The sequence below is a fragment of the Rhea pennata genome, chromosome 1 (assembly GCF_028389875.1).
Source record: "Rhea pennata isolate bPtePen1 chromosome 1, bPtePen1.pri, whole genome shotgun sequence".
Classification (NCBI taxonomy): Eukaryota; Metazoa; Chordata; class Aves; order Rheiformes; family Rheidae; genus Rhea; species Rhea pennata.
Genome location: NC_084663.1, coordinates 188,330,979 through 188,353,026, shown reverse-complemented (window position 1 = coordinate 188,353,026; position 22,048 = coordinate 188,330,979). Strand labels below are relative to the sequence as shown.

At 43.3% G+C, this 22,048-nt stretch overlaps 2 protein-coding genes and 1 long non-coding RNA gene across 7 annotated transcripts in view; 1 reads left to right on the top strand and 2 right to left on the bottom strand.

The window, feature by feature from the left end:
- The window catches only part of LHFPL6 (LHFPL tetraspan subfamily member 6), a 147,773-nt gene extending 146,443 nt beyond the window's left edge, over window positions 1-1,330 (bottom strand). The window contains exon 1 of the mRNA XM_062567075.1: window positions 1,067-1,330. The gene's annotated coding sequence lies outside the window, so the exon portion shown is untranslated. The remainder of the gene's footprint in view (window positions 1-1,066) is intronic.
- Window positions 1,331-1,661: 331 nt separating this feature from the next.
- The window catches only part of COG6 (component of oligomeric golgi complex 6), a 77,696-nt gene continuing 57,309 nt past the window's right edge, over window positions 1,662-22,048 (top strand). The window contains exons 1-3 of one of the 3 annotated variants that reach the window (XM_062567074.1): window positions 1,662-1,813; window positions 18,822-18,965; window positions 19,345-19,416. In XM_062567074.1, the coding sequence (XP_062423058.1) occupies window positions 18,825-18,965; window positions 19,345-19,416 (213 nt within the window). In that variant the 5' untranslated portion in view covers window positions 1,662-1,813; window positions 18,822-18,824. Of the gene's footprint in view, window positions 1,814-18,171; window positions 18,307-18,387; window positions 18,519-18,821; window positions 18,966-19,344; window positions 19,417-22,048 lie in introns of those variants that run through there. The other 2 variants (XM_062567072.1, XM_062567073.1) reach the window with 2 other exon arrangements.
- Window positions 12,430-18,075, bottom strand: LOC134135571 (uncharacterized). Of its 3 annotated transcripts, none has more exons than XR_009957311.1 (4): window positions 17,812-18,075; window positions 17,215-17,348; window positions 16,501-16,584; window positions 12,430-13,592 (listed from the first exon to the last, which is right to left on the bottom strand). It is a non-coding gene; the product is annotated as an uncharacterized LOC134135571 (long non-coding RNA). The 3 variants fall into 3 exon arrangements; XR_009957313.1 differs by having other exon boundaries at window positions 17,246-17,348; XR_009957312.1 differs by lacking the exon at window positions 16,501-16,584 and having other exon boundaries at window positions 17,246-17,348.

Sequence of the window (22,048 nt, the reverse complement as noted above, 5' to 3'; positions counted from 1 at the left end):
GAGGGAACATAGGTAAAGACTCTGTAAGTGAAATTAAGCATGTGCACCACACAAAAGTTTTGTTTACTTTTAAAACACTAAGAAAAAGAAGTCTCTTCTATAACTTTGACAAAGGCCTCTGCTGCTTCTCAAGAAGTGCAAGCCCAACTATTCACAGCCACAGCCTATCTGTGACCTTCCAACCTGCAAATTACCAAAACCCTCGCCACAAAAACTTGAGAGGGGCATAGGGTGCCTCCATCCCTCCAGATGCATCTTCTGGAGAGGGATCTGCCTATATCTTGGAATAGCACCAAACGCTTAAGGAAGCAGTGGGTCTCGGCACTTAGGGAGGATCATTCCCTGAAACCGAGGGGAGAAACGGCTGGAAACAGGCAACAACACAGAGGGTCCCAGGGGCAGGTCCCTGCCACGACCCGTGGCTCCAGCAGGGCACAGCCTGGGGAGGCCACTGCCTTGCTCCCGGGGACCTCTCCAGGCTGGGGGGCTCCTCTGCCCCACAAAAGGTCGCTCCCGCCCTCTGGAGTTGGAGGTGGCAGCAGCCGGGAGCTGAGCTCCGCCAGGGCAATGCGAGGGGAAGGCTGCACGGCTGGGCAGGGAGGAGAAGGGGGATCGGGGAGGGAGGGAGACCCAGGACAGGATGTGCGTCCAGAAAGGGGTATTAGGGAGGAGAAGGTCCGGGAGGGCCGAGGGTCTGGCAAGGGAGGGAGACCTAGGACAGGCGGGGGGTCCGGGAAGGGGGGATTGGGGAGGCGAAGGTCCGGGAGGGCAGCGGATATGGGAAGGGAGGGAGACCCAGGACCCGAGGGGGGTCCAGCAAGGGGGATCAGGAAAGGGAAAGTCTGGCAGGGCAGGGAGGTCCAGCACGGGCCAGCTGTCCGGGAAGGGGGATCGGGGAGGGGACGGTCCGGGAAGGCTGGAAGTCCGGGAGGGGAGGGAGACCCAGGACGGGCCGCGGGTCCGGGAAGGGGATCGGGGAGGGGAAGGACCGGGGTGGGGGGGGGGCAGCGGCGGCGGGGCTGGGGCAGGGAGGGGGCGCAGGGGGGCGGCGGGGCCGGGTACTCACAGGCTGGGAGCGGGGGTCCCCGCCGCGGCTCCCCGGAGCACATGGGCGCGGGGCCGGCGCGTCGCGGCCGCCCCGAGTGACTCTGCCGCCGCGGTACCGGCGCGGAGGCGACGCGGGCGCTCCGGGGCGGGACCCGGGACGCTCCCCCACCCCGGCCCCGGCCCCGGCCCCGGTCCCGGCCTTCCCTCCCTGCCTCCTCGCGTTTCTCTCGGGCCCCGTTTGACTCCGCTCCCGGGCGGCAGCGCACCTCGCCGCCGCCGCCGCCCTCCCCCCGCTCCACCCGCCGCCGCCGCCCCCCCGGGCGGGACCCGCCGCCGTCGGCGCAGTGGCGGGGGGCGAGGGGCCGGCGGGACGGGGGTGGGGGTCGATCCAGCTCCCCCCGCCCCTCCCCGCCCCGCCGGGCCGCCCGGATTGGGGGGGGGGGGGGCGGCGGGGAGCGCGGCGGCGGCGCCGCGGGACTCCGCTCGGAGCCGGGAGCGAGCGGAGGGGGCAGAGAGGAGGAGAAAACCGGGGTGGGGGGCGAGGGGAGCGGGGCGGGGGCCGCCCGGGCGCGGGCTGATGGTCCGCGGGGGTGCGGGTGCCGAGAGCGTGTGTGCGCGTCCGCAGGCGAGCTGCTGATCCAGCGTTTTGATCGCAGCAGTTTGGGAGCTGGTCTGCGCCGAGGGTAAATGTGACCGGAGTGCCAAGCAGCTCATCCCGCCGGGGTCTGGTCCAGCGAGGAGCTGGGAGCGCCAGTGCTCTCCCCAGGTGGGAAAGTTTTGGGGAGGGCTTGCTTTCTGCGAGAGATGGGGGGGGGGTGCACGCCGAGCCCCCGGGAGAAGCAGAGGTTCCCTCTTCTGCCGCCTCTCCACCCTGGTGTGGAAAAAATTCCTTCAGACGGAAGACAATTTTATGCCAGGTTTAAATTATATCGGCACCAGACGTGCAAAATCTCTTTGGTAATGTTTCTTTTACAATTCTGGAACATGGCCTGTGATTTAAGTGCTGATCATTAATATTATTAACGTTAAATGGAAGTAAGGTTTATTGCACTCAGCCTGTGTTTACAACATTTAATAGTAACAACAGTCATATTCAGAATTAAATTACAAAGCCACTTTATTTTTTAAAAATAAGAGTCTATTTTTCTCCCAAATGCAAAGTCTTAAAATCAGAACACTACTGAAAATGTGTATTTTCTCAAGGGATAAAAAATGGATTGGAAAGTATCTAGCAAGATCTAGCTTTCCATCTTAACATTTAAAGCATATTCTTCAAGGAAAAGTGCTTCAAATAGAAGTAGAGAAGTAGGTTAAATATAGGCTCAATGCTAAGATGTGGTTCACAAAGAAGACAATGCAGGCATACCCTGCATACCGTACATCTAGGCTGCGTCCACCTAGGCTACATATGTGAGTAATGTGGGTCATTCCACTCAGATCTGTACCACAAACAAGTTTGTGCTGAGGACTGAACCGATATTCACATGTTTCCAGAGGTTTTGTTTCAGATTCATTCTAGTCCAGCTCTGTGGACTGAATGCCCAGCAGCGCTCAGATGCACTCCTGGAGCATCTTTTCTGGTTTAGTTTCATCTGAAAAGAGTCCACTTTGTGCACTTATCACTGCAGTAAACCAAAGCATAGTAAGTGAGGATGATGAGGAGTTTTACTCCAAAAGCATACCCTTGATCCGCACTAAAGTATGAATATAGCTGCGCCCCGGGGTTACTTACAGAAAAGGAGCTGGTATGACTTTCCCATAGTGGAGAGCTGAAGCCTGCTCTGCAGCATACCATTCCAGCACCCTCCTCTCAGATCAGCTCTCCTTACCGTGCCAAGCCTCCACCCCGAAAGTACATCAACTCTCACGCTCCATTTCTGCGCAGAGCAGTGCGCTTCTTGATAAATACAGACCTCTTCAGCTACTGCTCCCCTGCCTTCTGTCAGCATTTGGCTCGGTCAGGTGCTTTACCTTTTACCTACATGCTGCTTCATTTTACCTACATGTGAAATGACAGGGATACTAAGCTAACGTTGTGACATTTGAACTGTGCTCTTAGCATAAAGCAAGGGAGAAATAGACTGCCGTTACTGAATCTGACATTCTCTAAAGACTTGGTCTGCCATGCTTTCCTTTAGCTAAAGGTCTTGGTTAAAATAAAATGGTGATAAAGGTGTCTAAATTAGGCATGTGTTGGGATTATAAACTGGTAGGAATTGCTTGGCATTAAAATAACCATGGAAAAAACTTCTGTTTCACACACATAAACAGTCTCTCAGTTAAAACTGACTTTGTAAATCTAAGGAGAAGCAAACAAGTATGAATTTATTCATGCAATTTATCTCTTTGATGGTATATGCCAAGGTCCCCAAGTCAGTGCTTGCTTTGCTAATGGCATCTCTACAGCAGTACATTTGCTTCCCTTATATGGCCTTTACATTCGCTCCCTGAGCTGCTGCCATTCTGCATTCCCTTCATAGAAACTACACACTGAAGTCTGCATTGCTCCTGAAGCATCTTAGCTTGCCAACTGTCTCCGAATGCCCCCACAAGCTGGTTGCCTGACATATGCACTTGTAGGGAAATAGGCTTTATTTCACAATCCGTTTTCTGTCAAAAAAGAAGTTTTGATTAGAAACAAATTAAACACATTACATATATAAGTTAATATCAAGATTCTTGCCTTTTTTTTATGTTTATAACTCAGTATGCTTCAACTACATCAACATTTGTTGCTTGTTTCAGGGAACACTGAGCTTAGATATATTTTTACTGGGAAAATTAGTCAAAATATTTCAACCCTTATCTAACCTGACTGAAAAAAGAAGAGAGTGCTTCAGGTGCTTCAGGATCCATAATATTTCCTATAACCACAAAAGTAAGAGACTGCCTTAGAGCAGAGTGATAACAGAAGTCCTGGTCTCCAGGGTCTTGTCTATACTGAAGTACAAGCTGGTTTTAAAATTGGTTCTGGGGTTTTGAAATTTAAGAGAATCTTTCACTTTTGAGAAAGCCTCAGAGTCGGTAAAGGGAACATCAAACATGGAATTCCCACTGCTGGAATCATTAGAAGTCAGACTGGATAAAACACCCATGAAAATACTGTCAGAAGACTACCATAGCAGGGAGACGGGTGAATACGCTCACAGATTTTAATATCACTCTTCTCCCTGATCTGTTGTCTAAGACAGTGTTATATCTAGGGCCCTACAGACTAGCTGGAGCTGATCAGCATAGCAGAATACAGCAAGAAAATGCTGTCACTGTACCTAAATCAATCCCAGCCAGTATACATATCAGAGACTCAGCCACTTTCATTAAAGCATACCATGTAAGACAATTCGCTGTCATATATAATGCCATAGGGGAGTGTATGTATCCCTGAACTCTGAGAAAAAAGAAATGGCCAGAAAAAATCCATCTCTTCAGCCTTTAACAAGGAAAAGAAACAAGAATTTCTTCTTTGGCAGGCAATCATCTGGTTTTCTCTTATGTGGTTGTTATAGAGTGATAGTGCCTACATGGTTCTGAGGATCTTACAAAACTGGATCTTCAGGTCATGTCTCTACTCAATTTTAAATGAAAAAGAAAGGTGTAGACACAACAGTAAATTTGAGGCTATGTAGTGAGAACCAACAGAAAGCCCAATTATTTAAATGCAGACATTAAAAACTAAACAGATAGGTATTATTAGGGAAGACATCTGATAATTTATACATTTACTTAAGTTATGTCCAATACAGAGCAGTAGGGAAAAAACAGCAATTAAACACAAAAAAACATAGGACCCCTAAGTCTAATGCTTGCAAATTTTTCAGTCAGAGGAAGCTAAGAAAACAAATTCAGATCACTAGGTCCTAATACACACATATGGTGTCTCTTCCAAGCCAAATGCATTGCACATTTTCTACTGTGGGTGGGACTAGACTCCAGAGATTTTGGGCTGAGACATCTGAATCTGAGTCCTGGCCTAAACACTTAGCTTTAAACAAAACATCCTGTCTCCAGTTCTCTTCCAATATTGTCTTATGGGTAGTATTTATTTTTATGCTGGTTCTCATGGTGGTAAATTTTACAAATTGCATTATTCACAATTAATAGACAGAACACCTTTCTAAAGGACAGTTGTCTTACTGGATATACAGTATCCAGTAACATCAATCTTTTAATCCCTGCACACACATGCACACACATGCAAATAACATACCAATGCAAAACAAAAAGGGAAGTATCCTTTACTATTTGTGGCAAACCCTCCTTATGTCACTTTATCTTTAAAAAGTCATAATATAATGTATTTAAAAGCCCCTAAGTGCTCTATATTTTGCAAAGCTTCAAATTAGTAGCTACAAAAAATCAAGCTGTTCATTACATCCTTTGTGTCCTGAAGAGCCTGGTGGCTGTCGAAGAGGCTGGAGACATTTACTCTTGCCCCAGCACCAGAGTGGAAGCAAAGGGGTGTCTCTGCTGTGGTTGCAAATGCTGCCGAGAGGACAGAGCTCTGGCACGACAGGTCACAGACACGTCTTCCTCTGACAGCAAATCGGCTTAGTCCTGCACAAACTGAGGAAAAACATATGGATGATATTAATCTTAAATTTCCGCTGTTCCCAAATGGATTTAGAAAAATTTAAAGAGTGTCTGGATTATGAAAGAGCAACTTCTGAGTGAGAAACACTCATCTACTGGCAGCCTGTCTTCTGTGCATATAGACCCAGTACAAGTAATTTAATCATGGCATCTAATTTACCAGGGGAACATCTGTCTGTCTCACCTAGACTCTGTTGACACAGCGTTGAAGAAAGACTCAGGGACTGTACAAAGTGCAAGTCTCTCCACAGTGTTTCCTTGCATTTTGTGGCATGCATATTTTGAGAAATTTGACTTTTTAAGGACCACATAACATTATGAAGTTTCTTCTTTAATTTAAAGCTTCAGTTAGAGCTTTGTTGTCAGTTGGAAGTGGGATTTTAAAATAACAGCCTGCCCTGAGGCTATTAAAGCCTTAGAGGGACAGTGTTTTGTTCAATGCTGGCAGAATATAGAGTTTAGCTTTGTGCTGCTCAACAGTGACACTTGCTGGGCAACCTGTGATTGATTCTGCTAACTCAAAAAATGTTGAAATGGTTAACTGGAGCAATGGTGGGGAGGCAAGGAGCAGGAAAAAAGGCCAGTTTGCAAGCACAGGCAGACTTCCTGCCTCCCTGATCCTTACGAAAATGACACTGACTGAGTCATTGCCACTGACAAGTTTGATGCATCTCATAATTTTGTGTGGGCTCCAGAAAAAGGGAGTGTGTGTGTGTGTGTGTGTGTGTCCCCACATGGGAGAAGTGTGGGTAGAGTTCAGAGCTTGTTTGTGTTTTCCACACAATTTATCTGATTCATAACCACCCTGTTAAACTGTTTTAAAGTTCATGAGCTGCATTTGTAGAATATGCAACGTTGACTTTAGAGGCTTATTTTGCATAAAATGTTTGTATGTGTGAATGCAAGGGATGCAAGTCATCTCCACGTTCTTCCCTCCCAGCCATTTGCTGCAGAACTGGAGCTGAGCTGCCTCTTCCCCTGAGCTGCAGCAATCAGTTGCATCTAGGTCACTATATTACATATCGCATTCACAAGGAAGAGGCTAATGATTTATGGGGATTTTGGAAAGGAAAGCTGAAAATCCTCTTGTTGGGGACAAAAGCCAATTCATTTTACAAGTGGAAGCTCATTTCCTCCAGTTCATACCCTGAAGTCCATAGAGATTTCAAGCACTGTGAAGCTGGAACCTCTGAAATCTCTCATTGCTTAACTCACAGAGAAAAACATAGTGATTCAGCTCTGTGAGTTGAAACAGAGGTAGTACCCACTAGAAAGTGGCTTCCAAAACATAGGAGTAGTTTTCAGTCGGGAGAACCAAGCCCGATTTTTATAAAGGTCTCTAAACACCTCTTCAATAGAACACCCAGTCTATAAAGGGGATTCGTATACCTACATGTGCAAGTATTTACATGTTTTTGATATATAAAGCAGCAAATGGAGTAGATTCATTTGATCCAACTGGAGACTGCAGACCACCTCACCTCCACGGTGAATGGCAACAGATAGATACTTACTTAGCCACAAGGGACTGAATCATGCTCTGGTCATGCCTTGTGTGCACACGGAAGCTGCAGCAAACTTAAGACGGACTTTAAGCTTGGTCTGTGTGTTTGCCTTAATTTTGGGGCTTGGCCTGTGTTGTCCTTCCAAACTACAAGTCATTCTATGTCATTCAAACATGTCCATTTCTGTTTCCCCCCAAAGTTGCATGCTCCAGAAAGAGCTTTTAACTGTGTGTAGAAGGGTTTCTTCTATATTATATTGTAGTAAAATCACCTAGTCATAGATTGTGCTTCTGCAGTATAACTGCATATTTCAATATTCCCTTTCCCAATGAAAAAGCTAATTAGTAAGATCTTTACAGTTGCCACTTATAAAGGGGAAGATAGTAATTCCATTAATGTGCTCATAGGAACTTCATTTATATTACCTCTTAACCTTTAAAGGGATATTATAATTTCAATAATTAATTGCTTTTTGCCATTTAATTTGCAGTTTACCATTTTCAAGGGAAATTACCCATTAAACTGAAGACTCTTAAAAAAAAAAAAAAAAAAAAAACTTCACTCAAATACACATCATCAGCCTTTCTTACAGAAGCCAGATATTTCCTAAGCCACTTTCACACATTTATCTGAGGAGAAAGGACTTTATGGTAACTCTGTGTATTAAAGAACTGCCCACTTCATGGGCATTTAGCAATCTGGAGCTAAAGGAGGCAGGAATGGGGCAGCGGCTGAGGCAGTGATGAGGAAGGAATTAATTCTCATTCTCTTCCTCTGATTTTGGGAAGACAGGGCTTCCGTTCTCTTTGATTGATGCAGTGAGAGTTGTCTTTCCCCTTCCTTCACAACCACCCTGTTTTTTCAGCTGAAGGTAATTTATGCTGCAATAGCCATGAATGCTTTTGTTAGCTTCACTGACTGAAAAAAGAAAGGAGCTTTGGCTCAGCCTTGTAAAATACTGAAACACAGGCCATGAATCACCAAGCACTTAAGCGCATCTTCAAGTACAGTCCAGTGTTTAACACTGGAGAATGGAGCTCAACACACATATTTCTGATCTCACTGAAGTCTCTGGTAAAACAACTGTTCATTTCACTGAATTGGACACAAGCTGTATTCCTGTGGTTTTGTGCTTATATGCATGCACATTATCTTCATTGCTGCTAACAAAAATTGTGTCCAAAAGTCATCATGAAAGAAAAATGAATCTATATAGGTATCTGAGAAGGTGATAATGTGTTGCAAGTAGGCCTATCTCTGATAGAGTGAAACTCATACTTCAGAGAGATGGATTTGGGTGGGAAGATGGAGAGGAGAAGAGGTAACAGAGTGAGTAAAAGAAGAAGAAATAGAAGAGGCAGGTATAAACTAGACTGTACCATTGATTTATGAATCAATTTATCTAGAAGTTTTTCTGATTCAGGTGCAAAAATTAAACTAGCACTTGGGCAGTTCTACTTCTGCAACTTGCAAGTCCATGACATGTCACCCAAGATGATATGCATCTGAATGATATGTCACATGCCTACAGCACCAAGTGGATCATCTTTCTGTGAAAATGAGTTTTTTTTTGTTTATTTAATTGCAAGATGAAGCATCCTGCTTTTTTCATCCTCTTCCCCATGAGTATAAATATTTCATTCCCACTGCATACTGAAGCTGGGGCATACTAGCCCTTAGTATTATTTGTAGAGTAGTCACAGTCACAGTCAGAGCCATAGAAGAAAAGAAATTAAAGGTGTCTAGCCAATGGCCCATGAAAAGCCAAGTTTGCTGTGCAGGCAGTGGAGAGGACTAGATAGGGACATTAGGATGCACTGCCTTCTTAAAGAGCCTTTCTTTCATTCCACTGATAGGCAGGAGGCCTGGATGGTTAGCTGTTGACTTCATGTCTAGCTTTAAGACGGTGGGAAGTTAGTAACATGTATCTTCTTATATCTACTTAATTTTGTTTTCAAATCTTCAAGCATCCAAGTTAAAGAAAGTGAAAGAGATTCAGACCACTTACTATTCAGAGTTCCCTATATCAGCAGTAGACCAGCAATCACAATCATTAATATAGTAGCAAAATAGTCTCCTTTTGACTAGTAAAAGAAAAATCTAGCTCTATGCCCATATCAGCATTTCCAAGTGAGGCACAAACAAATACTGCCTGAAGGCAGGCTGCTAATTTCCACCAGTTAGCACTAAGACCTGTGGCTTCTTGAAGCACCTGATGCTTCTGTGTTTAAGGCAATACCCTCTCTGCATTAGTAGGGGTCTGGACTTTGTCATATAATGGATCATATATGGGAGAGGAGTAGAAATAGGCCACCATCTATCACAATTTAAATATACTTTGAAAACCTCCACATTGGCAATTCACTCAACCTGATCTTTTGTTTTTTCGAAAGACATGCTCTGCATACATATCTGAATGTTTTAAAATGTCATTGGTTAAGCAAAGCTGACAATGATGTGTGAGGTATAAACAGAATGATGATATTCTGAAGACAGCTCAACTGTCTTCAAAAGGAAGCTTGGGGTCCATTTTGGGGAACCTGATAGTCTTTTTTTAATTAATACCATAACTGGAGGTGTGGGAAATGGTCCTTGAGCTCCTGCCAGAGAATATGAGTGTTTCACAAAGCTGTTCACAATGTACTCTATACACCAGTCTAACCAACCTACTCGACTGCTGTAGATGCTTACATGGAAACTCTATGTTTTCATAATTCTTATGGGAGCAGTAAAATGTACAACACTTTTTCCTTCAAATGTAATCACAGAGTGACTTCAGTACTACCCAGCCATCTGACAACTGCATCATCCAAGGTGACAAGACTTAGTAGTCCTCCCTCTGCATTTCAACACACTCACCCCGTCACCACGCTTCTGCCTGCTGTCCCACAGACACACTAGGAGAACTGGGCCAGACTAAGCTGCTACCACTCTGCCCATTCTTGGCTGAGTCACCCAGTCTGATTCCAGCCTCACTATTTCAAACTGCAAATCTATAGATATGTACCAGGGATGCTGAGGTTTAGAAACACTGTTGTTTCCTGGAACCCTTGCCATTCTCCAGGGACATAATTACTGGCTTCCAGTATGTCAGTCATAGGGATGCCAGCCTTGTAATAATGCCATACAGCATAAAGGCATAAATGACCACCAGCAAGGAATGGCCGAAAATTTTAGCAAGGAGCTGCAGGCTTGAACATACTCTTCTGGAGGTGAACAGATCTTTGCAGAGAAATTGTTTGCAATCCATCTGCAGTGACTGAGACCAGTGTCACCCTTAAAATTACTTTTATCTAGTGCAGCACTCCAGCATCTCTGAAGGTGATGGCATCTCGCCAAGTCTTTGGAAGAGCCCTGGGGAAGAGAGGGGAAGAGCTCTTTTGTGTATGAGCTGACAAACAAAGATGAATGGTTGAGGCAAACCTTCAAGACACTTCTGAGTCAACTTTACATAGAGAATCAAATCCATATATATGAGGTAGCTCCATGCTAAAGTTGTTGGGGAGATTTTTCTTCACTCCTGACAGAAGTCCAAGAGTGTGACTTCTCCTGGTACTTCAAGCTTTTACTTTTCTTGCTATAGCATTAAAGTTCCATTAAAGTCACACAAACAGAATTGTTATGAGCACTGAAGAAACTGTTTAGGTACACCTCTAAAATTAGGCTGACATTGTAACGCTGCTAAGAAAATTGCTGTGCTTTTGAATACTTTTATGTGAATTGCATTAGCAACATCTTTAAGGTGCAGTTTCACAGGAGGATGGCTTTTGTGGTTAAATTGCCCCACTTTTGCCCCCATCTCGCACCATTAACTGTCCCCTCAAGAGTTCCTTGTTCCCCAAGGTTCCAAGTACAGTTTGGCTGACAAGAGCTGTCATTTAAAAGGGAGGTCTCATCCCTCTGTTGTTCCTAACCACATACTTTTACCTGCCCTGTGCCAGGACCAAGAGTTGTGTAGAATGCGCAAGATTAGCAAGGTGGGAAATCTATCATCTTATGCACCTACAACCCAAGGAACAGCTACCAGACTCAGAATATAAGTTATTAACTCTACGGACTGTGCTCTAAACAATGACTATGGAAAGAAATTGGCTGGAGCTGAAATAAGCCAGTCGTTCCACCTTGTCTACAGAGCAGAAGGGTGGGGGGAGGCAAAAAGGGCAAAGAGGGAAAGGTTATACAACAGGAGATAAAAATGGAGTTTCGTAAAAGACAGATAGGCTTCATAACAGAGACCAGTCAAAAAATGCAATAGCGAAAATGAAATGGAGAATGTCTGTAAAAATTTGTCGTATAAAAATACATTTTATGCCTATATTCACCTCTGTTCCTGCCAGGTAAAGAGTAATAGTATTCCAGAATATACTGACTGACAGCAATCTTTGCTACATTTATCATATCTCCAGTGACTTGAACACAAAGCAACCATAATGCTTGAGGTCTGGGGAAAACAAGAATTGCCCAGTGCAGCATTGCTATGCAGACATTTCAGTGATGACTAGCCAGTGATCATCACTAGCTGTGGGAGTGTTAGGCAGTGGTCTGGATTTCAATTTTCATGTAGGAGTCACAACAAAGAGTCTGTTCACAGGAAATATGCCAGAAAATCAAGGGAAGTAAAAACTAATAGATTCTATTGAGATCCTTAAGATGGGACATTAGATTCAGAAGTTTGGGTTTAAGTATAGCAGTCTGAGGAGTTGTCTGAAAGGGGGAACTCTGTCAAGTTTCCAACAGTTATGGTCTGTTAAAACTTGTGCTACCGATGTACTTATACAAATGGCATTTTTTCTACTCATATTAGAAATCCATGTAGTTGGGCAGACCCATTCTCATTACTTATTAGATCTCCTTTTGGTTTCTTATGATCCACGTCACGATCCCATAGACGGTCTTGGGTTGATTGGCTGATGTGAAGGCATTGCCCAGTAGTTCTTAGATCTCCTTTGCTACAGACTGACCTCAGCTGAGATCAGGACATCATGAAAGGCACAGGTTCTTGGCTTGAAGGCAAACAGTTGTATTATGTTGTTCAGTGGTTTGCATTACCTTTATTTCATTTGTAAAACAAAACTTACTCCAGAGACTTTTTACCAGAGGGACATAGGCAGCCTTTGCTCGACGAGAAAGACAGCATTTCTGGCCTGCACCATTAGCATTTTCTCATGTGCTCCTAGTGTATTGCTTCTGTATTTTTCTGCAGAAATACTCCCCTTATGTGCTATATTATCCTAATAATAATAATCTCCTATATTATAATTCTCATCTCCATACTAAGAGACATACGCAAAGAAAGATACGCTTTATATTTGAGGCACAAAGATTCAATGTCATTAAGGTCATGCAGCTAGTCAGCCAGAAGCACATACGAGTTCTCCTGGCTCCACTTTCTAGACACAGTCCACTGAGCCATTTTTTTCTTCTGTTCCAAGTGAAATGCTGTCTCTCACTGAAGTGAGAGACAGTATTGTGACCAATGCTACTGACTTTGCATGGCCTAGCATTCAGCCATGTAGTTAAGATGACAGTTTCCTTAGAGAAGTCCTGTATTCTGTACACTTATAGAACCAAGTTTACTTAGACTGAATCCTGCTTGTTTCACTGACATAGTGCTTCCTTGGAAATCAATAATTGTTTTGTTAGCAGGAGATGAACAGGAGGGTTTCATGGGTTTATTATGCATTAGCATGCATACTCTACTGCTAGTGTTATCTTTTCAGTGAGTTATAATAAACAAAAACTTTCCAGCTCCTCAACCAGGTGGCTGACTTGGCATCACACTATATTATCTCCAGTACTGCTGGCAGTGAGGTATGGCAATAAATCTTCAAATGAGATAGCATGAGCTAACTGCAAACTTCAGAATAGTACATTCTTCTGGAGCTTCGAGGCACAAAGTCATGTTTCATTACATGACCACAGGTTACTGTCAGAGTGACCTTTGGCCAAATCACTTATGGAGCCACATCTTAATTTGAAAAAACGGGTTGATACTGGCTGAGCTTTGTAAAAATTGTTAGCTCAATGACTGGGTTGATTTGCTCTGGAAAGTACTACAATATCATTCTATCTCTTGGAAAATAAGCCAAAAAAGAAATCCAATCCTACTTGCCTTGAAGAAAGAGAACATTTTACTCTCTTCCTGCCTATCAGATGGATTTTATAGACCAATCACAGGGAAAAAAAAAATTCCAAATGCTAGAGAAAGCCAATGAACAAATTGAGAGAGAATAATTTGGCAGAGGACAAGTGAAAAACATTAAGGCAGTCATGTATGTCTCCTGAGAAATGTCACGTTGCAGTGGAAAGCCTAGCAGAGCAGAGTTCCACTGACCAAAGTTCCATAGGGACCAGGACACGCAGGACTACTTTCACTTTCATAGGGCCTGGGTAGTTGAGCAGCACGTTGCTATCGCCAGCACTTCCTGCAGATGCTCTTCTTCACTCCATCTGAAAGCATCAGGATTTGCAAACTGTATGTAACAGTAGCATTGTCAATATTCTTTTTATCTATTACACTGTAAGAAAATATAACCAGTTATGGACATTTGTTGCATGTCCTTTCACCTCCCTGACTTCTCTTCATAACTTTCCTGTTCCTGTGTTGTCCTCTGTGCGTCACTCTGAGGACAGCTCTGCATTAGTTTTCATCTCCCTCCCTCCCTTTTTTCCTCCGTCTTTTCCTTCTTTCTCCATCGTCAAATACTTCGTAATCTATTACTCTTCTTTCATTTTTTTGTTCTTTTTATCACAAAAATCATCCTCTCTCATCTTTATTTGCCTATCACTACACCCATAGGAGAAGCTATTCCCTCCTCGCTGTGTTTAAGCAAACATTTATTTATGTCCTGTTCTGTTACTCATCTTTCCCACAGGATAAGGAAATACTAGCTGAAGTCATGTCTTTGTCTGACCCTAGTCAATCTATTCTTCCACTGGAGTTTTCTTCGTGCCTAGCACTTTAAGAAACAGATTCAGGTGACTATTGTAAACTATTCTGTTTTTCCCTTCAAAAAGTACACCTAACTCTACACATTTGAAAATATGATTGTATTATTAGCTTAGGCTGCTTAGGCAGCAGATTGCATTCCATAAAACACATGGCAGTTATTCTACAGCCTAAATTGTGTTCCCATTTGTAGTGCATTTAGAGTGGGTTTTGTGCACACTTTCATTGGCTCCTTAGTGATAAGAGATATTTTGCTGTCTATTCCTCAAGAAAAAAAGAAAAAACACAGTAAGGAACTCTGATAAAAAGATCAACAAAAAATACTACACACCAGATACTGCTGACACCTGTAGTTTGCTGCCATCTCCAGCTTTTGTAAGGGAACTTATGCTTGAGTAAACTGTACACTCTATGCAAACTGTCTTCCTTTTCTACATGATAGACTGATATTTGAAATCAAAGCTCCTCCTGGCAGTTACAGCTCACAAACTCCAAACTGTTTTATTCCACAATGTGCATCCAGTTGATTTAACAGGAAAATCTTTGCTGGTGGACACACAAACTGGTAAGAAAGTCATGTCAAAATCTCCTTTGGCTTTTGAGAAACATACAAGACATGGCAAAGCTGAGTTTTAGATGGTGACCTCACTGCATTTGCAAGAGACATTTAGAACCATTAAAAAAAATCTGTTCTGAAAAAAACCAGATAGCCTAGAAATGTTATCCCTATAAGAAAGAGCGAGGTTTTTTGTAGCTCTTTTTTCCCAAGAGAACACACACACAAATAAACATATGCTAGTTCAAAATCCTGTAGATTCCTGACAATCCAGTGGGTTACATTAGCTAGAAGCATTCTGGCTCATGAAATATATTCTTGAAGAAATGCACTCCCATCAAGGATCTTCTGAAAGCAAAACTGGATGATTAATGATAATGCATATACCAACTGATTGAGGAAAATCTTTGTGGGTCCTCATATATTTCTGGTATAACTTCCTTGATGAAACTTGGCAATGGTTTTGACTTTCCTGAACTTGTGGCTCATATGCTCATGCCCTTCTGACTTGTAGGTGCACTTTGACTCTGTCAACTTATCCAACAGATTAAGAGTATTTGAAACATTGTTCAAACTGGTTCATAACAACATCCATTATATAGCTGGGATGGGATACTTCTAATAGTAGGATTTTCTTGAAATGCTAAGCTGGGATGAGTGGCTGATACACCACAGGGCCGTGCTGCCATTCAGAGAGACCTGGACAGGCTGGAGAGCTGGGCGGAGAGGAACCTCATGAGGTTCAACAAGGGTAAGGGCAGAGTCCTGCACCCAGGGAAAAATGACCCTAGGCACCAGGACAAGCTGGGGGCTGACCTTCTGGAGAGCAGCTCTGCAGAGAAGGACCTGGGAGTGCTGGTGGATGACAGGTTGACCATGAGCCAGCAATGTGCCCTTGTGGCCAGGAAGGCCAATGGTCTCCTGGGGTGCATTAGGAAGAGTGTTGCCAGCAGGTGGAGGGAGGTGATCCTGCCCCTCTACTCAGCCCTGGGGAGGCCTCATCTCGAGTCCTGTGTCCAGTTCTGGGCTTCCCAGGACAAGAGAGACATGGAGCTACTGGAGAGAGTCCAGCACAGGGCTACAAAGATGATCAGAGGGCTGGACCAGCTGCCCTATGAGGAAAGGCTGCGAGAGCTGGGCCTCTTCAGCCTGGGGAAGAGAAGACTGAGGGGGGATCTTATCAATGTGTACATGTACCTGAAGGGAGGGTGTCAAGGGGATGGGGACAAACTCTTTTCAGTTGTCTCGTGTGAACAAGAGGCAATGGGCAGAAATCAAAGCACAGGAAGTTCTGCCTGAGCGTGAGGGGGAATTTCTTCCCTGTGAGAGTGACGGAGCACTGGAAGAGGTTGCCCAGAGAGGTTGTGGAGACTCCTTCTCTGGAGATCTTCAAGGCCCGCCTGGATGCAACCCTGTCTAACATGCTCTAGGTGACCCTGCTGAGCGGGGAGATTGGACTAGATGATCTCCAGAGGTCCCTTCCAACCTTACTGATTCTATGATTCTATGATTCTATGGTTAATGCTCACATCTGTGACTGCACACATCTGTAACTACATGCAAAATGTAACTCCATCTAAAGCATATTCTTGACATAGAGGAGGAAGCTCTAGGTTCCTGGAAGCTCCATGGGAAGCACAAGACATACAGATGGAGATCATCATCAGAGAAATGGGGTGGAGGAACAGAAGCTAAGAAGGGAAACAAGGTATCTAAAAATACTTGAAGATCTACTTGCTGACTAGCCAAGAGCAGAAACAATGCTACACAGGCAATTCAATAAACCTGACCTTTTATGTGGAAGATAGATGTGAGGAAGCAATCAAAAGATAAAAATGGAATAGAAAAATTACCAGTTCACTATCCCCATTGTGTTATGATGTCAGGAAAGGGGGCTCTGATCGTATCATTTTCTTGAGTTGAGTCAAACATTCAAACTAAAAGAAAAGTGAATTAAAAACATTCAAAGACTCAGTGCTCTGTTCTGGACATAAAGTCAAACACTACTCAATTCATTTGCAGTTCTTTCAACAACAGTCTAGAGAAAAGTAATTAAAATTCCCCAAACCTTTTAGGAAATGAGCTAACACTTGAGTCTTTGTTTTTGGATCCACACACCACCATATAAATGAAAACAGGCTTTCAGTCGCATACAAAAGGCACAGATATTTTCAGAGATCATGTTGGGATCCTCATCTTCCTAGATTTTTGGTCCCAGCCCAGCTGGGACAGTGCATTAGATATTTTTTAATTTCATTTTTACTTTTTTTTTCTCAGCTGTGAATGCTTGCTGGGTATAGTTGTGTGATGAGAAGGTGCTAATGGACAGATGAAACTAGGGGTCAAGCTGCAGTGGGGGAAATGTGACTTGCTGCAGGGCTTTTCTGACCCAAAAGATGTGTCACCAGCAGGCTAGTTTCCCTTACAATGTGTCTCAATCAGTTTTGACTCTCCTCTCCTCCATCATTCCAGGAAAATGATCTGCTGGCTAGCTGTCTCTGGCAAGCAGGTTAAAGGAATAAGAGACAGGCAGGAAACCTTAAATGGCAAAGGGTGTGAAGTCTTACGTAGGCGGAGGGAGCATAAAATGGGAGTCACCTTTGGAATCTCCTCTGCTCAGAAAACTGGACAGCTCTGCAAGCCCAATGTCAAAACACAGGCTCCAAGGAAGAGCAACTCTGATCCGTCATGTCTCAGTATTCTGAAAAAGAGGCAGTTAAGTGACATCACTCAAGCATAAATGCAGAAATTTATCTTCAACACTGAGCAGCAATAACTCTTTCCCATGGAAAGACTCCCATTGAGTTCATTAGATATTGCCTCAGGCTTTATGCTCGAGCAAACCCAAACTTTAGATCAGTAACTTCTGACAGCGTAAAGGATGGTGACGCCTGACTACTGAATTATACTCTCTGCTACCCACACAAGTTGTTCTGATTTTCTAGATGTTTGTCAGATGCACTTAATGTCTAAATTAAAAAACAAAATAATAAATGGATACATTACCTTTCCACCGCGCATGAAATGTACAGTCTGCAAATGAAAGTTACCTTTCTTAGAAAGGAATCCCCCTTTAATTAGGTAATTAAAACAAGAGCATGCAACACCTATGTGCTGTATGAAGTCTCCTCCTTTCCACGAACGTTTTACCTCCACCTACGTACCTATCTTATATCCTCTGGAGAAGCTCACAGAAATCCCTCAGCCAAAACTCCACGCTTGACACAAAATCTGTCGCGGACGGGGTCTCCAGCGCTGCAGCAGAGCACGCAGTCAGACATCTGCAGGTGTGAGCTAGGGTTACCAGGAGCAGCACCACCTCCGCGTTTGCACCTCTTGCGCCCCCGAACACGAGCTTAGGGCGGACTCCGCACGGCAGCGGCGGCTGTCGGAGGCGCCGCCGCCGGCGCCGCGCAGGCCGCGGCCCCGCGCAGGCCGCCGGCCGCCGCCGCGGGCGGAACCAAAGGCTCGGGAGCGCGTTTCCGCGGGGAGCCGCGCAGCCGCCGCCGCCGCCCGCCGCCGCCATGGCCGACACCGCCGCGCCGCCGCCGCCCGCCGGCCCGCAGGGGGGGCTCCCCGGCGGCGTGGCGGCCCCCGGCAGCAACCCGCTCTCCCGCAAGCTCAACAAGATCCTCGAGACTCGGCTGGACAACGACAAGGTGGGGGCCGGGCCGGGGCGCGGCGCTGCGGGCCTGGCCGGCGGCGAGCGCCCCGCGCGGCCCGGCCCGGCCCGGCCGGTGCCAGCCTCGCCGCCCCCTTCTCGCCGGAGTCCCCTGGCAGGGCTCGAGCAGACCGTTGTAGTGTAAATTGAAAACGGAGCGCGTTTTTACTTCCCAAACGGCACTCTTCGTCCTCCTCCAGCCACAAGGAGGTCTGCATCGCTTGGCTCTGCCGGCGCTTCTGAAGGTTTTTTTTCCATGTAAATGTTTTGCAGCAGTCGATAGGTCATGTTTTAGCCAAATAGAGTATTTCTGATTAAAACCGTTATAAAAATAATCGAGTCGTGTGTTTTTAACGTACGAGCAGAAGTTTCTCAGTTATTTTAGTTATTTACCACCCAAGCTCGAGCCTGTTCTGGTGTTCTGTTTTCTTTAAAACCGCAGATTGGGTTCGTTATGTGTAATGTCCGTCTCTGTAACTGAGTAGAAATTTTGGCTCTTTCTTTATTTCTCAGGAAATGCTGGAAGCTCTCAAGGCTCTCTCAACCTTTTTCTTTGAGAACAGTTTACGCACCCGAAGAAACTTGCGTGGAGACATTGAACGTCGAAGCCTAGCCATAAATGAAGAATTTGTCCACATATTTAAGCAAGTTAAAGAGGTAGGTTTTTACAGTTTTATTAGCTATCTCACAAGAGCAGTAATACTTAACGTGTTAAAGGGTTTAGGGATGTTTTGATTTCCCAGAACAAATGTAGTTCTACAGTAAAACTGTTTCAGGATTTGTACTGTCTGATGGAAGTCTTGGCTCAGAGGGAGATGATGTTTTAAACAAAAAGAAAAAAAAAAAAAAAGAAAAGAAAAGAGATACCTCGTGAGCACTGATCTGTAGAGGTACTTCTGCTCTTCTGATTCCCTAATCTAGAGTGCCTATATTCCTCCCAACATGGGCATCTCATTTTGGTGGCATGAAGCTGGGCCCAGATGTGACATCTGTGATTTTAAAAAAGAAAAAGCTATTGTTGTTTGAATCTGTTTAGGAACTTGAGAGTATAAATGAAGATGTGCAAGCAATGAGCAGCTGTTGTGAAGATATGTCCAGTCGTTTGAAGGTAATACGTGTTTTACGTTTTTTTTCTTTTTGAGATGTGTCTGCTTTCTTTTGACAGGTTAAACAATTATTTTGGAGGGATAACAACGCAACTGAGATGTTTCCAAAGTATAGCTGTTACGTTACTTTAGGATATTAATATTTTTCTTTTTTCATATTTATAGAATGTATTATGCAAATTATTTTCCTTTGTTCCTACTTCCAATTCAGCAGAGAGCAGTAAACCTTTTTAAGAATATCAGTGTAATAGCCATTAGTGTTTTTGTGGAGAGAAATTGTTTGATTAACCGGGTATATATATGAGATGAAAAGGTTAGTTAGGTTGCATATTTTGATTTAATTTTTTTTTTAATTTAAAAATTTTGAGTTACACGGTCATATAAATATCTCAGCTATATTTGTGAAAAATATAATTCAAAGAGTGAGACAAATGTAATGTGCAGTCTTGATTCTATGTTTTTTCCGTAACTATGTCTCAAGAAGCTGAGTTGCAACAAAAGTAATTTTGCTCTATAATAATGCTGAATCCATAGTATACTAGAGGATAAAATTTGTGCTTTATAACACATTACTAAATCTGGTCTCGTTTTAGTGTACGAGCTTAATGCTCAATCCAGTGATGAATTTAAAAGGATTATGAATAGTTGCATCTAGGCTGAAGTGTAGCTATTTTGCCAAACCAAATCTGTTCTGAAGACAGCACGTGAATTGTAGGATGTAAGTGAGAGTCCTTCTCTAAAAACTCTTGTTGCTTTCTTTCCCCATAATCTGTACTTAAAGATATTTAGGTGAATAGGCTTCATAAATATTGTATATAAGGGAACTTGAGAAAGCTCCTAGTATCCTGTGAGGGAGGAAGTGCACATACAGTCTAGCCCATTGCACCACTTAGTTTTTTTGTAACATTGCTCATCTGGATATAAATATGCTGTAATTCAGGGACTTTTTGATTAAACTCTCAAGTGTCGAAATGAGTCAAGTGTCCACACAGATTTTTTATTCTTCTCTGTCTGTAGATTATATAATGCAGCTATCGTACCTTTTTCAGAGCAAATAGGGCCACCTTGCAGTGATTCATTTTTCTGTTGAAACGTTTTCTATTTTGTTCTCTGCTTCACAAAAGGTTTCTTCTTGAGCCCTGTAGAATTCTTACTTTCCTCAGTTCAACTTCTGTTTTACTTGTCTGTATGATTGTAAGATAAGTTAATAAACTCATGAACTAGCAAACTTAGTGGTAAAGTACTCCAGTGTTTTATCTGTAGTAGAACATCAAGATGGCATGTGCTCAAGCTGAGTAATACATCAGTGTACTGCAAGGGAAGCGCAAATACAAGACATAGAAAGGAATACTGCATGTAAGGCAGAAGTGTAATGAGAGAGCAGGGTATTAAGAGAGTAGGGCAAATAAAAGATATGAAAAGATCTATATATTTCTCTTAGTCTAAAAGCTTTTACATTTTATATTTTTTAAGTTTATAACATTATTCCATACAAACAGCTAGCTACTGGTCCAGGACAGTGACTTAACATATGTGATGGCTGAATGAAAGAAAAGAAGGCAAGCACTGGAATGTGACAGGGATAAAACAGGGTTAAAAGATAATGAACGTTTTAATTAGTATACTGAAGGGGAGAAGAAAGGTTTTTGCTTTGGATCCAGAAGTAGTATAGGAAATTTCAGCTTTCCAATCTTCTAGTAAGTCTGACTCTTTTCTGCCAGTTATATTGTTTTGCTCTGAGTGCAAGTTCCTACTGTTTTTATCCTACATATGTAATGTGTCTGACTTGTTTTTTTGGGTGTATGCAAATAAAAAACCAATTATTGGTGTACCTAGCCAGTTCCAGCCGAATTGCTTTTCTTTCCTTTCCGCTATCTTGCTATTAGTAGTTGTCTTAACAATTATTACTATACAGAAAGGAAATCTGGAGCTCTCTCCTTTGGAAAGGAAGCAAATTTCTTCTCCCATCTGCTATAATATATTAAAATCTGCAACTCTGAAGTAAAAACAATACCAACCTAGAATCAGTGAATTTATTCACAAAACAGCCCAGGCCCAGTCTTCAGTTGTGATAGTCCTTTTCGTTACATTGAAAGCTGCAGTTCTTTATTGCTTATCTCTCTGTTTTTGGCTTTTTAAGTGAAAGGTATTGCTGGAGGGTGAATCCCCACCCCCAAGTCTGACACATTAAAATACATATGTATATTATTAAAACAAAAAAAAAATTTTAAATGTAAATATATATAAAATATAAAAAGTTTAAAGATTCTGAAGTTCCTAAATCTTCAGGCAATTCTGTCAAGTTTTGTGTGCCAGTCTATTATAATTTCCTTTGGAAAACTCAGCAATTTGCGCTTCAGCAGTACTTGCTTACTGTATTTACAGAACACTCAGGCTCCCTCTTACTAAAATTGTACTTGTACATTTTCCAGACCTGTTTTCACCTTTCAGTGTGCTCCTGTAGCTTAACTGCTTTTGCTTTATATCTACTTCAGTACGGCAAGTAGGAAGGACCAGAATGAACCAGTGTGTGTATATACTTGCACTAGACCTTTCAGAGGTTTCAAGGGCGACTTACTCATTTTTGCTAAGACAATGGTTTAGCTTTATTAAGCACAGCTTGATTTCAGTCTT